At 45.9% G+C, this 16,383-nt stretch overlaps 1 protein-coding gene across 2 annotated transcripts in view; it reads left to right on the forward strand.

Annotated features, from left to right (window-relative positions):
* Nucleotides 1-16,383, forward strand: part of Erich6b (glutamate rich 6B) — a 54,504-nt gene that overhangs the window by 11,544 nt on the left and 26,577 nt on the right. Inside the window, exons 2-5 of one of the 2 annotated variants that reach the window (NM_029230.1) lie at nt 4,853-5,238; nt 9,811-9,856; nt 11,354-11,520; nt 13,133-13,372. In NM_029230.1, the coding sequence (NP_083506.1) occupies nt 4,911-5,238; nt 9,811-9,856; nt 11,354-11,520; nt 13,133-13,254 (663 nt within the window). In that variant the 5' untranslated portion in view covers nt 4,853-4,910 and the 3' untranslated portion in view covers nt 13,255-13,372. Of the gene's footprint in view, nt 1-4,852; nt 5,239-9,810; nt 9,857-11,353; nt 11,521-13,132; nt 13,373-16,383 lie in introns of those variants that run through there. The other variant, NM_001369022.1, reaches the window with a different exon arrangement.

The following is a 16,383-nucleotide window of genomic DNA, read 5'->3' on the forward strand; positions in this document are numbered from 1 at the left end:
TAACGCAAGCTATTCTTCTTAGGCCAACATTGACCCAGTCGTCTGCAGAGGGACTATTCTGTTTTGTTTGTTTGCTTGTCTTAGCTCCTTAGGTCTTCATTTATTTCCACCAAGAATGTTCACTTTAGGGGGAAAAAATGAGATCTAAAATGAAATCTTATGAAGGGGAGATTCATCATCCATTCATTTACTATGCAGTGTGCAAGTTCTTATGCCAAAGCACTGACCTTGACAGAGTGTCACAGTCTACTTCATCTATGCACACAACCAGGAAGTAAGTTAAGCAGAGCACATAGCAGCACATGACCAATACTCTCTTTGCTCATTCATTCATTCATTCATTATTCATTCAGCAGATTTTGTTGAGTTCCTATTTCACGCACAAAATTGAGCTGTCCATGTGTATATGTGAAGGTGTTGTATAGCAACATCCTCTAAGACAAGACATTCCATCTTGGAAGGAAGCTCATTTGCAGGATGTTTTAAGTGAAGATGAACATTCTACCCTGTGGAGAAGCTTCAACTTCGGGAAGTAAACAACTCAGTAGCTTCAGGAAGTCCCTGAAACTAATCAGATTCACTAGACTACTTCCATCCACCAAGCATGCATTAGCAGTAAGAACTACTACTGAGAGCATTCTCAGACCAGCCAAAACAGCCTGGGAAAGGCAGAGAGAGCAGCTGAGCTGCCTAGGAACGTGATTTCAAACCTATGGGGCTGCCTGCAAGGCTTGCAGTAAGCTCCAGCCTTTGGTGGGCTTTGGCGATATAGCTGTCACTGAGGTATGTCTGTTCCTATAAGTAACCTCCCACCCGTAGTCCTGTAGGCAACCTCAATAAAACTCATTGGTCTGCCAAGCTGAATTTTGGTGGTATCCATACTTTGATCTGTCATTGGTTCACTATTTGGGGGTGAACAAATGCTTGTTTTCATTTCTCCAGGAATAGTGTCACACAGCCTGGGGTGCTCATATGCACATATGCAGAGGCCAGAATAGGCTGTTGAGTATGTAGGATCCATTTCTCTACAAGGACTAGAACCTTAAAGCCAGTATGTGAGCAGACAGTTCAGAATCAGATCGATTGCCTTGTGTATCTTTTGTTTCCTCAGTGTGGGCAGAGATGTGAGAACAGGAGGCTGTTAGTGAACACATGGCAGGACTCAGGTGATGCTCAACCCTCTTGCTTACTGAATAAATGCAGGCAGCAGTGAGGACAGAGACTGGAAGAGCAGTCTCTTCAAAGAACCTGCCTCCAGGCTGGAGAGATGGCCCAGCAGTTTAGAGCACTGACTGCTCTTCCATAGATCCTGAGTTCGATTCCCAGAAACCACATGATGGCTCACAACCATCTGTAATGGGGATCTGATGCCCTCTTCTGGTGTGTCTGAAGACAGCACCACTGTACTCACATACACGAAATAAATAAATTTTTTTTAATGTATGTAAGTACACTGTAGCTGTCTTAAGATGCACCAGAAGAGGGTGTCAGATCTCATTACGGATGGTTGTGAGCCACCATATGGTTGCTGGGATTTGAACTCAGGACCTTCGGAAGAACAGTCAGTGTTCTTAACCACTGAGCCATCTCTCCAGCCCGAAATAAATAAATCTTTAAAAAAGAAAAAGAAAAAAGAAAAAAAAAATGCAGGCAAAGAACCTGCCTTCATTCAGCATCTATTACGTGTGGGAAAGGTAGACTCCTACATCCAAGAGAAGCCAGAACTCTCGGCTCCCTGTTAGTTCTGAAACTGTAAATATTTGCTTCAACTTTTAGGAAACCATTGTTTAAACTGAATAAAAACTGCTAGCTGGGTTGGATGAATGCTGACATCTTGGGAAAGCTGGTCTAGCTACCAATAAACTACAACCACCCATTATAAAGTTGCTGGTTCTACTGTAGCCGTAGGCACTAGTCTCAGTCTCTCAGGCAAGCTAGAGCCACAAGTTGCCTCAGATACCAAGTACCAGGCTGCTGTTGTGATTTAGATCTACCATGGGCTCTTATCTTATTTCTAAGATAACTAGAGTGAGGTGTTGAAAATCATTTCCTTCCTGGCCTTTGAAATAAGAATGCAGCTGACTGGATCCCTTTTCCCTTTCTTTTCTCCTTTCTTTCCTCCTTTCTTTCTTTCTTTCCTCCTTCCTTTCTTTCTTTCTTTTTTTCTTTTCTTTCTTTCTTTCTTTCTTTCTTTCCTTTCTTTCTTTCTTTCTTTCTTTCCTTCCTTCCTTCTCTCTCTCTCTCTCTCTCTCTCTCTCTCTCTCTCTCTCTCTCTCTCTCTCCCTCTCTCTCTCTCTCTCTCTCTCTCTCTCTTTCCCCAATGGTTGGGCAGGTAGGATAGTAGAAAGACTTTAGTAGCCCTGAGTGACAGTGCGCTGTTGATAAACGCAATCTGGTCAGTCCAGGATCCCGGCTGATTTTAATTTCTTAAGCAGCTAAGAAGAAATCTGAAAGATGAGCATTTCATGAGCCTGTGTTCACGAGCTCTTAAGCCGCCAGGCTGAACAGCTCCACTGTCAAAAACACAAACCCAAAACTGAGCAGGCACTGAAGCAGTAAACCTGAACCTTATGTAGGTAGATAACTCTCGGTAAGAATAAGAGACCTCAGGGTAAACCTGGGCTCAATTCAACACACAACAAAGGACAGTGGAAATCCACTGCCGTAGGCCGGGGCAGAACAGGGAGTGTAACTTCTGGATGGCATATGGGTGGGTGGAAAGTTAAACGCTAGGTGTGATGGGATTATAATGAGATTGATTTGGTATGATTCTTACTGAAGATCAGATGTGACCCGAAAAGATGGAGGACAAGGACTTCAATCTGATATTAGTGATGACGGGATCTCAAGAGGAGTGACTCTTGCAGAGTTCTTGTGTAAATGAATTATTTGTTCCAGCTAGCCTGAATAAAAGACACAAAATCCTGATATTTTACTTACAAGCTGTAAGCCTAGATTTGGGTAGGTTGTGAACTATCCTAACTTACCTCCCAGCCATATGTCCCTTGTTACTTGCTTTTAAATCTCACTAGGATTATTTCTGCCCCATCAATCTGTCCTGGGGGGGGGGGCATTTCACTCTCTCCTCCTTCTCCTTCTCTCCTTCTCTCTCTCCTGGTGGTCCCTACTTGCAACCCCCAGCCTGGTAAATGAAGCCCTGCCTACCTCTATTCTCCCCAGTAATTGACTATAGCCACTTGTATTTAACCAATAGCTTTAAATTGGTGAGCAAAGTTTACATAGCATTATTCTGTGCACATGGGATCATCTTGGGGGCCAATATTTAGCATTTGAATACACAGCAACACCAGGCCAACCCTTAATATTCTTGCTGCGGTTAAAATTTACAAGGACATGCATGGATGAACCTAAAAGAAAGTCCTGGAGCCCAAGTAAAGTTTGGTCAAATAAGGATTCTTTTCTTTCTAACTGTTCTCACCATCCACAGCTATGGCTGGAGGCATAAGAAGCAAGAGAGTGTATATGTATGTATTTGTATAAACATATATATTCTCAAATACATAAATACAGCATGCTTACTCTATTTAAAGTTCCTTCTGTGTATGTTTCAGGGCTGACCATTTGGAATTGCATAACTAACTGGCTCACATAAAATCTTTTTGTTTGTTTGACTGACTTCTTGAGACAGGTTCTCTCTACATAGCACTGGCTGTCCTAGAACTCACTCTGTAGACCATGGTGGCCTCAGAGTCACAGAGATCCATGTGCCTCTGCCTCCTAAGTGCTGAGATTAAAGGCATGAGCCACCATACCCAGCCACAAAATTCTTAGTGAGTTTCAAAGCTTCCCTGTACTTTACAGCCTCTGTCATCTCTCTGTAGTACTAGTTGCCCCACCTCTGCCCCTGTCTACCCTAGTTACTCCTAGCAGCTACTAAGCCCCCCATGGGAGCTTCTGCATTCGTTTCTTTTCCTGTTGCTGTAAGAAAAAATAACAAAAGCAACTTACAGAAACTATAAGCCAAAGTCCATCCCTCCTTCTGTAAGTTGATTTTGTTAGGGTATTATTTCCCATCGTAGCAGGGGAAAGCCACGGCAGGAGAAACTTGGGGCTGCAGGCATCCAAAGCCAGGAAGCCGAGGGAGAGACATGCTATTCTTTCTCCTTTCTGTGCAGCCCAGAATTCAAGCCTACTTTAAACAGGTTCACACCATTGGAAAGGCAGGCATGAAAACCAACAGACACAGCAAAATGGTCACTCAGTAAAAGCACAGAGGGCCCAGGCAGAATACAGGCTCCATCTCACAAGGCTTCCGGGGGGAGTCACGATGCTCACGGTACCGTGGCAGCTGGGATGAAATCATAAGCAACTGTCCCACAAGCTAGCAAGAGGCAGTGCTTTGTACAGCTGTCACTCATGACAATATGCCTCAGTCCCTTAACCACAAGGGCCCTCACTTACCGGAGACCCCAAGCCCTGCCTCTGTTCCATCCTTGTCACTGCATGGACATCGGTTTGCCCAGTTCCTTTTCCCCTCCAGATTTCAAGCTCCTAAAACATAATCTATTGTGTTTGTTGTGACAGGAAGTATTTCCCGACAAAGAAATACAAAAGTTCTCCAAGTGATCAAGTCACCAATCCCTGCCTGTGCCTTCTCTTTCCAGACTGTTTACTTCATGTTGTGCAATGTGTATTCTCCACCAGCTACTGAGGGTGGAGCCTCTGGTCCTTCTGTTTGGTGCAGAAGCAGGCCCTCATGCTACCATGTACTGATATGTACACACAAAGGGCTTCAAGAGGCTATTAAAGGAAGAGTGAACAGTACCAAACTCCATCATATTTGGCGGGCTTGTACTTACTAATGGTGTTTTATTCCTTTCTCGTCTGCCAGGATGATAAATTAGCATTACGTGCTACTGAAAGGACTCATCCGCACAGGCTTCTCTATCATGTCTGATGATAATTTATCACCAAGACCCTCGAGTCTTGACCTTCCCAAGGCTTTCAAGGACTCCAGACGGACATTTTCCCCACAGAAAAATGAGAGTTCACAGAAGGAACGTCTGTTTGATGCCGAGGATGAGTCTATAGGGTCTGAGGATGACTTAGAGTTTCTAGACTTTGAGGATGAGGAGTCTGAGGAGGACTACCTGGAGGAGGATGAGTTTTTGGATGAGGAAGCAATACTGCAAAGGGAAGTGTATCTGTTTCAAGCAACATGCATGGAAGAGTCTGCCTATCTCAAAGAAAAGAAGCTTCCGAAGCATCTGGGAGATGGTGAGTATCTGCAGGAAGGGATGTCTTCCGAAGCATCTGGGAGATGGTGAGTATCTGCAGTAAGGGATGTCTTCCGAAGCATCTGGGAGATGGTGAGTATCTGCAGTAAGGGATGTCTTCCGAAGCATCTGGGGAATGGTGAGTATCTGCAGGAAGGGATGTCTTCTGAAGCATCTGGGAGATGGTGAGTATCTGCAGGAAGGGATGTCTTCCGAAGCATCTGGGGAATGGTGAGTATCTGCAGGAAGGGATGTCTTCCGAAGCATCTGGGAGATGGTGAGTATCTGCAGGAAGGGATGTCTTCCGAAGCATCTGGGAGATGGTGAGTATCTGCAGGAAGGGATGTCTTGAGAAGTATCTGGGAGATGCTGAGTGTCTGCAGGGAAAGGATGTCTAGAGGGGAATCTAGAAGGGAGAGAGTAGTTTTACTACACAGAGCATTTGGCAGGGGGCCGGGTGGAAGAGGAGGACGGTAGCTCTGGCTCCCTGGTTACTCAGGCAGGAACAGCAAGGATGAGAGGGTAGGAAGAAACTTGTGTGCTCTCTCTGATTACCCGGTCCATAATGCTGACAGATAGAATGCCCCTTAAAACCAAATTCTGCTCAGAATGTCTACCTGACTAGAGAGCAGTCAGGGGAGACTTCAAGAGTGTGAAGTGCCTGTTTGGTTCTGTTTTTCCATCTGTTCCTCTGCTCACTTATTTGTCGAGACAGGGTTCCGTCTACCCCAAGTGGCCTCAAATGAAAAGCCAGGATGAACACCTGTTCCCTGTGCCTCTACCTCAAGAGTGCTGGGGTCACAGCCTACACTGCTACTCTCACTTGAGGTACATGTTCTGGAAGCATCCACCAGCTAAATGGTATCCCGTCCTGATCTCGCTGCTGTAACAGCAGTCTCCTTTTTTAGTTCATCGTGTTTTAGAAACCGTATAAGATATAGGAAAACAGAAGGGAACTCATAAGGATGCCACGCGAGGCTGCCCTCAGATCCACCCACAAGTGAACGTGCGCATACAACTAAAGAAAAGAAGAAAGCAAAACTTGCCACCAAAGATGACGACCTTTTTCATACTTTGGTTCTATTTTTCTCAGACTTACATGTCCATGTGCACACACACACACACAGACTAATTGTGCATACATAATTTACTCATAAGATTTTGGTCCTGTATTGGTTACCCGATTGACAAATTTCACCTTTTAGGAAAGAACCATGTTTTTTCTATAGTGCTTGCACCTGGCATTTAAGGTATATTTATTTATGTATTTCTACCTTGTGAATGCATACAAATATTATATGTTTTGTGAATATAATTTTAGACTTTATAAATTTTGTATTGGGTTTTCTTTTTAATATTTTTTAACTGACATAACAATTGTACATATCAGCGAGTGTGGGCCCAGTGTCCAGTGATCAATGCAGAAGCGGGGACATCTACCCTTCATACATGTGACTCTTCCTTACAGTGGGGACATTCCAAATTCTCTGTCAACTATTTTGAAATATTCAGCTAATTGCTGTCCACTGTAGTTATCCTACTTTTCCATAGACCATTCAAAGTCACTCCACTTGTCCACAGTGCCCACTAACCTTTCCTCTCTCTCCTGCCCCACTCATACGTGCACACTCATGCCAGGCTAGACCACAATATAGCTATTCAATCCCTATTATTGATCATTCATTGCTTCCAATTTTAGTGCTACGTTTTTGTCTCATTTTGTTTTGTTTTGTCGACAGGGTCTGCCCATGTAGACCTGATGAGTGTAGTATTTACCATATAACGCAGGCTGGCCTCGACTTGAGGGCGTGTTGATGCCTTGGCCTTGTGAGCACTGGGACTATGGGGTACTCCCCACCCCTTGTTTGGTGTTACTTTTACAAACAGCCCGTAGAGACTGGGAAGTAGCTTAGTTGGTAGAGTGCTTGGTAGCACCCATGAGGCCCTAGGGTTGGCCCCTTACACCACATAAACTGGATGTGGTGGTGCATGCCGGTGATCCCAGCACTCAGGAAGTAGAGCAGAGACCCAAGGCCATCCTCAAACACGTAGAGGGTATTTCCTAGAACACAGGCCTACAGTCTGGCACTAGGCCACCAGACACTGCTTCCCAGATGCAGCCCCCACTAGAAGGGATATTCTTACCACACTGCTGAGTGATGGCTCTCAGCCAAGGACTGACATTTTTTTACAGTCCCATTCTTGGAATTGTCAGCATCACCTTGCGTTGGGTTTTACTTTGGCAACAACGGCCACTGCGCTATTTGCGAGCTCTAGCTAATGTGTCCTGGCATAGAGATTCATGTGGCATCTTCCCAGGATGTCCTGAATGCATGATCATATCCAATCAGGTAGAGAAACTAAAAGCCCCGAGTCATCTGAATCATCTTGATGCGGACCTAAATTAAGAACTAAACTATATTCCTGGGACTGGTTTTGTTACCCTCAGCGTTTATCCTTACATTCTCTTGGATCTCTTCAGCTATAGCATCCTCAATTCCTGCTACCCTTGTGGAAGCTGAGCATTGCAGAAATGACTGCTCTATGGCCAGCAAATTCTTCTCTGTGTGCCTCTACCATCAGGCTCCCTCTTGGGATCCTAAGATCTCCGCTGTCCAAATACCGAGTGTAATGCTAATACTGAAAAATAGCAGCTCTTGCTTTTCTTCGGCACAGTATGGATCAAGTATTCTTAACATGTCCCCTCCATGTGCTGGATCTGTGTAAATATATTACCCACTGGAGTAGGACAAACACAATGCTGTCAAGCGAATGGAACTGTGTATAAAGCACGAGGCGTTGAAAATAAACGACCTGCTAGCAAAAAAAAAAAAAAAGTGAAAAAGCACTAGAAACCCTGCAGGGAGATGTTGGAACAATTTTAAAGGCACAGAGAAGAGCTTCTTGGACCGGGCAAACTCCAATGCCACACTAGAATATGTAAAACACGTTACAGGGGCAGGGGGGTTAACAAGAGAATTCTCTGTTTTTTGAAAGAATTTATATCAAGGTTTTAAATGTAGAATATTGTTCAAATATCTTTGATATAACTAGTGTGGAGCACAGTATTGAATATAGCAGATATGCAGCAAATTGAATCAACCAAACAGATTTATTTTATAAAGGCATATGTGCACATACATGCATGCAGTCGTGCATATGTGTGTGCGCGTGCACCAGCACAAGCACACACACACATATATACTTATTTTTAGTGAATTAACTGGCATTTATCAAAAGAGCCTTAGAAAGAGCATATGAACTAGCATCTCTCATTCTGATAGGTTAATTACTAGGACTTAGAGGCAGGTCACCATCTTGAGGAGGATTGGGGGCCCTGTCTAGGCAGATCAGGGAAGAATACTGTTATCAGCTAGTAATGTCTCCCATAGAGTCAGGGAGTGACGATGAAGCTTCACTGCCATTTGTTTATTGGCAGTAAACAGGAGTCTGCCATAAAGAATGTCTTTCTTAGAGGCTTGACTTCTTAGGTCTGAATCCCAGCTTTCTCTTACAAGTTACATGAACTTAGACAAATCCTTTAATCTCATTTGTCTTGGTATCATCTCTTAATGAGGGACTAGCAACAGACTATCTCATAGGGTGCATCAAACACACAGTATTTTGAGCCAATGTGAAGGTTAGCTGTAACACACACACACACACACACACACACACACACACACACACGGCCAGTCTTCCCTGGCCACACGTTTCTGCTTTGTGAAATGGATGTGGTCCTAAGGCAGTTAAGCAGGGCATGGGAGACAAGTCACCAGAGATGCCCCTGGGTACCATGCCGGGCTGCAGTAATTCGTTTGCTTGTTTGTTTGTTTGTTTGTTTGTTTGTTTGTTCAAGACAGGGTTTCTCTGTGTAGCCCTGGCTGTCCTGGAACTCACTTTGTAGACCAGGCTGGCCTCGAACTCAGAAATCTGCCTGCCTCTGCCTCCTGAGTGCTGGGATTAAAAACAAACACCACCACCACCCTGGCGCTTCAGTAATTCTTTATCACTTGAGTTGATGACAACTGTACCTGAAGCTCCTGATGACATATCACTAAATATAATCAGATGGTTAAGTGACCCAGATGATTAGAAAGAACTCTATTGTGTGCCTTGAATCCCAGCACTCCAGAGGCAGAGACAGGCAGACCTCTGTGAGTTTGAGGCTAGCCCGATCTACATTGTGAGTTCCAGGGCAGCCAGAGCTAAGGAGAGAGACCCTGGATCTAAAAAGGTGGGGGGGAGGGGGGAGAAAACCTCCTGATCTGTTTGGTGAGTGCCTAAGATTAGCAAAGCAAACCTGGTTCCTCACTTGCTTGAGTTCTCTCCAGTTTAAATCCCCTACTGTTTAAAGAAAACCGTTAAAGGAGAGGACACATCGCTTCTTGGCCTTTTGGCTAAGATCAAGGGTAAAAGAGAGAACACTGAAGTAAAGCAGAAGTAGGGAACTCGTGAACCCAGGCCCTCTCATCCTCACCATCAGAGACTTAACAAGATATTTTTAATGCAAAGACAAGTGCTTTCTAGGAATCGATAATGCCTTTCTGTTCTCCTCCCCCGCCCCCAATAGAATCCAAGATAGATAGCACATCAGGCCTGCTGGATGTGAATGCAAGGTAATGACCTTTCGAGAAAAGCCAGGTGGAAACTCAGAGACGGGGAGGGGTGGAGAGGGGACTAAGTCCCTGAGGAAGGGTATTGAGTAAGGAGCACCTGAAAGTTACCACAGTACCCACTTGTGTCACGCTGTCACTCACAGGGGAGGGTTCCAAAGTTGTGTGTCTGGGTACCAAGGATGTCCTGCAACGAAAGAGCAGGGCCTTCTGAGTTTTGGCCAAAGCCTAGGTCAGGGACAGGCAGTAACAAGAGGCAGTCAGCAAAGGACTAATAGGCAATGAATGCTCTCTGTAGACAGAAGCGAGGATGGCCAAAGGGAAGTTGCAAGCCACACAGGGAAAAACAGCAGCTGGAGCATATTCCCAATGTGACTGAAGTCCTGCCACCATGACTCATGTGCCCTAGACGGCAAAAATAAAAACACCCATGCAATAGCATACGGACATCTAAGCACCCCCTCCTCCAGGCCTCTCTGCTCCTCAGGAGTCTCTGTAGGGCCCTGGGGAATTGAACGTGACTTTAATAAAAATATGGATAAAGATGGGGTAGGTGCGTGCTCTCCAAACTTAATGACCTGGGGTCACTAAGCACCCCATCCATCTATGCACCCAGATCTAAAGAAAACAGTAGAGAGGTACCCAGAGTTCCCAGTACACTCTCCTTGTCCCTGGGTCATGTGCCCTGTAATCCCCCACAGGTGAACTTGCAGGGGCCCAGATGGGTGGTCACCTTTCTCTACTGATGATGTGAATGGATGTGAGATGTAGAAAACTCACAAGGCCAGTTTGGTGGTAGTAAGAGGTGGGGGTGTGGCCCCCACTTTAGTACAAGTTATAGGTCAGAGGAGGGGGCTGCTATTGGCAAGACAGCCTTCAAGTTCTAATCTGCACTGCCCCTGTGGTCTATACTCCACACCTCTAGGGGCCGGAAATGGTGGATTTGATGAGATTCCCAAGAAAGGACATGGTGCTTGAAACTATTTTTCCGGACCCTAAGCTGTGGAGAGTCCACACTTGATTCCTAACACACCCACGGGATCGAGAACCCTTCAGAACACATGTGACAGCAGTGGGCCACCTGCAGAGATGTACCTCCATGCTTGGCTCTAAACTACTGTGACATGGACTTCTGTGGTTTGCACATCCCTAAAGTGACCGTGGGCCAGGAGAAGACTGTAGAGATTATGAGCAGGGTTCTGAACCAGGACTGATTGGTAACGTTCTAGAATATTCTGCTGTCAGGGAAGGCATCTGTAGATCCTTTCAGATTTTAGTGCAACAGCAGCTGGCAACATGGAGGGCCACACAGGTCTATTCTCGTTGATCCACAAGCTGGTGCCTCCTTAGTCTTCTGGCCTCTGCCACCTGCCTCTGGGACAGGCAGGAGTCTACGGGAGAAGAACAGCCCCTATCTTCCCAGCCCCACAGTAGCATACATCTGGGATCCTAGCCTGACTTCTGCATGGAAATTAACTAGCCCTTTCCTCCCATCGACAGGAGCCCAGTTAGCAGCAGCTCTCAAAGAACCCAACTGACTCTCTCTTCTTCCGGCTCTACACACGACCTGAAGTTTTCCACTTCTTCTTACTACGGCTTGCCAGGAATCTCTGCCACCCTAAGAAATCAGAGCAGTCAGACAGAATGGGCCTACAAGACTAAGTCGGGTAAGGAAGACTTCACCCTTCCAGGACCCTCCGGCCAGGCTCTCACGTCTGAGAAGATGATCTCGTGTGTGTGTGTGTGTGTGTGTGTGTGTGTGTGTGTGTGTGTGATGTACATGTCTGATACTGAGGCTTGAGTGCAGTCTCCCATGTGTATGACACAGTCCTGGGTGATAGAATGTCAAGTCAAACATATTTGGATAAAAAGTGAACTCCCTGGCAGCCCTGTCATGCACCACTGCACATCCCGGAGCCTCCCAGAAGTACCTGCAAAGAGCCAATAGGTACTGCCTTCCTGTCTCCTGCTTGCCCCCTTGTTAGTCCTCCTGTCCGTTGCTATATGAGCACAAGCAATATTTCCCTCAGGGGTGAAGGCATTCCCTCCACAGGACATGCACTGGTTCTTTGAGGCAGTAGACTATGTGTGGCTAATCATCTGTGGAGAATAGTCCAACAAGCCTCAGGGCACCTCAGGCTATGTCTTGGTGTGCAGTGGAAGCTAGCTCCATCACAAATCCAGGCAAAGCCACCATCCAGTAAAAGTTACAGAAGAGATTTCAGAGAGGTGACATCAAGGGTCTCAACTCTACCTAATTAAGATCAAAGGCTCTTCCCTCTGGGCCCTAGGGATGAAAAGCTGGACAGCATTTGTTACCATTGCTAATCATTAAAGGCCAGCCTAGGTGGTATTGACCCATGGCTGAGTCACAGATTTAGTTCCTGTCTTTAGTCATGAGAGCAGTAAATTGCATTCCCTGTTACTTCACCTCCCTGCTCCAACCCATGCCTGCTAAAGTTTGTGGCTCAAAGTTGGCTAAACAAAATTAGGAGCCAGAACCCCTTCAAAGGATAGTGGGGTCACAGAGGATGGGCCCACTGAAGCCAGTGAATGATGGGAGGGAGGTCCCAGGCTTAACAGGTTCATTTGGTTCTCCCCGATCCCTGAGAGATGGGACCATTGCGGACTCAGTGACATCTGCAGGAAAAGCTAATCTAGCTTTTATTTATTTCATAAGCAAGACACTAAAGGGGCTCACTAACCGCCTAAGAAGTGTCAGCGTTAAGCTTGAGAGAGTGTGGGAGAGGAGATAAGGAGGCTGGGAGTGGGAAGGAAAGACCCAAGGCCTGACCATACCGCTGTGGACACACACCAGAAAGACCATGCGAAGGCCATTGTGTGTTCTCCATCCACGATCATTTCACAATCCACGCTCCTGTGCCCACATTCAGGTTGTAAGCCTCCCGCGCCTCTGGTGTGTGTGGGCACAGTCTGCAGCTCTGCATCTTCCCATGGCTGAAGCCCTTAAAGCCATCAACTGCTGGGTAAACATTTACGGTGAGTCAAGCATCCCTTAGCGAATGTCTACTGATCAAATGCTAGGACATCAGCCTGGAGCCACAGGTGTGAACTGTGCCGCAGCCTCTGAGCCAGGCTCCATGACAACATGGCCAAAGTCCTGCAGCTACCTGGGGAGAGGGTCGTGAATGAGTTCAGAGACCGTGGACTCATGTATGGTTTTAAATCAAAGGATCCTAGGTGACAACACGACTGGAAACACTCTATGCCCACCACCGAAGATGCTAATCACCTCTCACACATCCTCTGTGTTTTCAGTTATCAAACTCATACTACAGGAAAAGGGACTCCCATCCGTCGACAGGCCTCAACGAGCTTTGGATACATCGCTCTTGTCTTCCATTTCGGTCCCACCCAGCATTCCAAACAGAATCACTTGATGTTCTTTGTCTGTGCTACACATCCACTGGACTTTGCCCCAGGTCGCTGTGTGTTATATGAGCCTATAGACACCCTGAAACATCGTGTACTGTTCTTATAAAAACCTGTCTGTATTACTGATCCTGTCGTCGTCGTTCTCCCCCACCCCCGCCGCCTTCATATCACAGAATGGGGTATAGAAGCTTCTAAGGTGATAACACTTTGTGGGTGTTCCAAGCACCGTATGTTTCTCTATCAGTTTTATTTAGCTTGTCTCTTGTCAGTTCGTCCCAGCAAACCTTAGGAAGAGGGACCCTCCCTCTCTCCTCATTAGTTATTGCAGCAGAGACTGAAGCACGAGGAAGAAGGAGAAGTTACCAAGAATTCATGAAGGATCATCTTTCCTCTTCTGCCTGTGGATTATAATCTTTTTGGAGGACTCTGATGGTAGCAGGCACATGACTGTAAGGTCAATGAATGGAGAAAATGGGACAAGGGGTGGGTAGATTTAGCATCTCTCAGGGCCTGGTGCGCTGCCAAATACCAAGAGCATACTATGTCCTAAAAAGCCAAGCTGGCTTCCCAAGGGCAGCCTTTCAGGTCATGTGACCAGGCTAACCGATGGAGGCAGCTTCTAGAGGCAAGCCCATCGTGTCTCCTGCTACAGTATCCTGTGAAATGATTTCAAGTGACTTTCCATCCTCAGCCTCATCATCACAGTGTGTGCACAGACCAAAGTCCCAAAGGATGCAGATACGCCCACCCTCACACCTAGAGAGAAAGATGAGAGAGCTTGTAACTTCCCCAACGGGGATATGTGAGGGATGCAGATAAGAGACAGAAACGTGGGTCCAGGATGGTGGAGATCAGGAGGTGGGGAAGAGAGGAACACAGAAACCCACTCTGTAGGAAGAGAAAGATCCCTGCCATCATGGCACACTTTACTGGAGATCCCTACACAGGACAGGGATACATAAGGATCTGTTGGGAGTACACACAAGGAGAAAGCACCTCCCACTTACTGCAGCAACATGGCAACTGGCAGAAGACCACCACAGGGCTGCAGAAGACCACCACAGGGCTGAGGACTCGGGACTGAAAGCCAACAGGAGAGGGTGGAGGTGAGACTCGGGTAGAGACCTGAGTGTCCTCCACACCAGACCCAGCAGAGATGCTGATTTCTAACCCTTATCAAACCCTTGCTTGCGATGACCTGAAGTCTCTCCACTGCATAGTCCCTGGAAGACTTAGCAACATAAATAGTGGAGACCTGAAGACCTTTATTTAGCTCAGGATGAATCTCATGGGACCAAGGCTTTTGTATCTGAGGAATTCTTTGTTATGAGATTGTTCAGTACGCACAGGTCAGAAACAGTGTCTCACATGGCACAGATTTCACTCACAAAACTGCCCAGATAAATCCTTGAAACTAGTTCTCTCAGAGGCTGGCAAATTTGATGTGGAAAGAATGCTAAAGAGCACAAATGACTCCTGGTCCATGGGGGAGAACTAGAAAGACTATTTACAGCCCCAAGAGACTGTCTATCTAGACATATGGTGGGTCATAAACAAAGGAGACCAGAAATCCTAACCTTACATCTATGCTCAAGGAAATCAAGCTTGGTGCCTGGCATGTAGCTAGCAGCTAGATGTATTTGTTAAATGCTTTTGACAAAATGATTGAACCCCACTCCTGATTCAAGATTAGATTGTGCTGGGGAAAAAAAAAACACATCTTACTCCAAAGAAACAGAATTGTATATAACAAAAGCACTGTGTTTGAAAATGTGGATAAGCTGGCGGGGTGATTTGTGATTGTACAAACCCCCTGGCAAGAGAGATGTGGCCAGGGTTGAGAAACTCTCCAGAGTGTAAACTACTGTGTGTGTGTGTGTGTGTGTGCAGTGTGTACTTTGGTGGACATGAGCTTGGGTTCTGTTGTCAGTGCTGAAAATGAAACCCAGTGACTTGAGCATCCTGAATGTCCTTCACCAAAGCCACATCCCAGGTCACTGGTCTGGGATTCCATCCAAATAATCATGTACAGAGGAAAAAGAAAAAAGAAAAGAAGAATTCCCAAACATAAATGGAGAAAAACTATTCTGAACTTTAAGAATGTGGTCAGGAAAACTGAATCCCAGGGTAAATATTCCAAAAACAACAGTAACAATAGAAATAAAATTAAAAAAAAAAAACCCTGTGGCTTTTTTATTTATAGACCTTTTGTCTATATGTGAACCATGTATGCAATACCCATAGAAGCCAGAAGATGGCACTGGATCCCCTACAACAGCAGTTTTAGGCAGTTGTGAGCCACCTGATATGGGTGCTGCAAATCAAATCAAGGTCTGCTGCAAGAGCAGCACTTACTGTGAACCACTGAGCTGTGTCTCCAGCCCCCTCCCCCCAGCCCTGTTACAATGTAACTAGAGAACAGGGGCCCTGTTACAATGTAACTAGAGAACAGGGGCCCTGTTACAATGTAACTAGAGAACAGGGGCCCTGTTACAATGTAACTAGAGCACAATGGTTATGACAGCCTCGCTTGCACTGCCAGTGCTGGCAGATGGCACAGAGTTGTGTTCTACAAGCACCATTTCATTTTTTACTTCACTGGCAAAGAAAATCATCTTCAGAATAGAAAAAGCACAGTAAACTGAATAAGAAGCAGCGGAAACCAAGGTTGTTGAAAAAGTCAGAAGAGAATAACAACTGTTGCCTTCTGACCTAGACAAAACAGCCTCCAAATATAGAGACTGCCTCAACCATCTTTCTGGGATCTGAGGAATTATGATGAATCAGGGAGATGAGCTTGCGCCAATCTAGGGCAGATGTTGAGAGTAAAATGCCCTCAACAAACCAATATACAGCTAGCAGGGACAGTCATTTAATGTTGGTTGGCATTTCTTGGCAAAACAGCCATAAGGAAATATAATAGCCCTGCAGCTCCAAATCCCTCCAGGCCTTTAACACCCAATGGCTTCTCAGTGTTTTGGGACAAGACAGAGCAATAAGAGCTGAAAGCTGAAGCAAGATGATGAAGCAATAACAGAACTGGGCCACCCCTGGGCTGGTGGTTCTGGGTCCTATTAGAAAGCAGGCTGAGCAAGCCACAGGGAGCAAGCCAATAAGCAGCACCCCTCCAAGGC

This window comes from Mus musculus, chromosome 14 (assembly GCF_000001635.26).
Source record: "Mus musculus strain C57BL/6J chromosome 14, GRCm38.p6 C57BL/6J".
Classification (NCBI taxonomy): domain Eukaryota; kingdom Metazoa; phylum Chordata; class Mammalia; order Rodentia; family Muridae; genus Mus; species Mus musculus.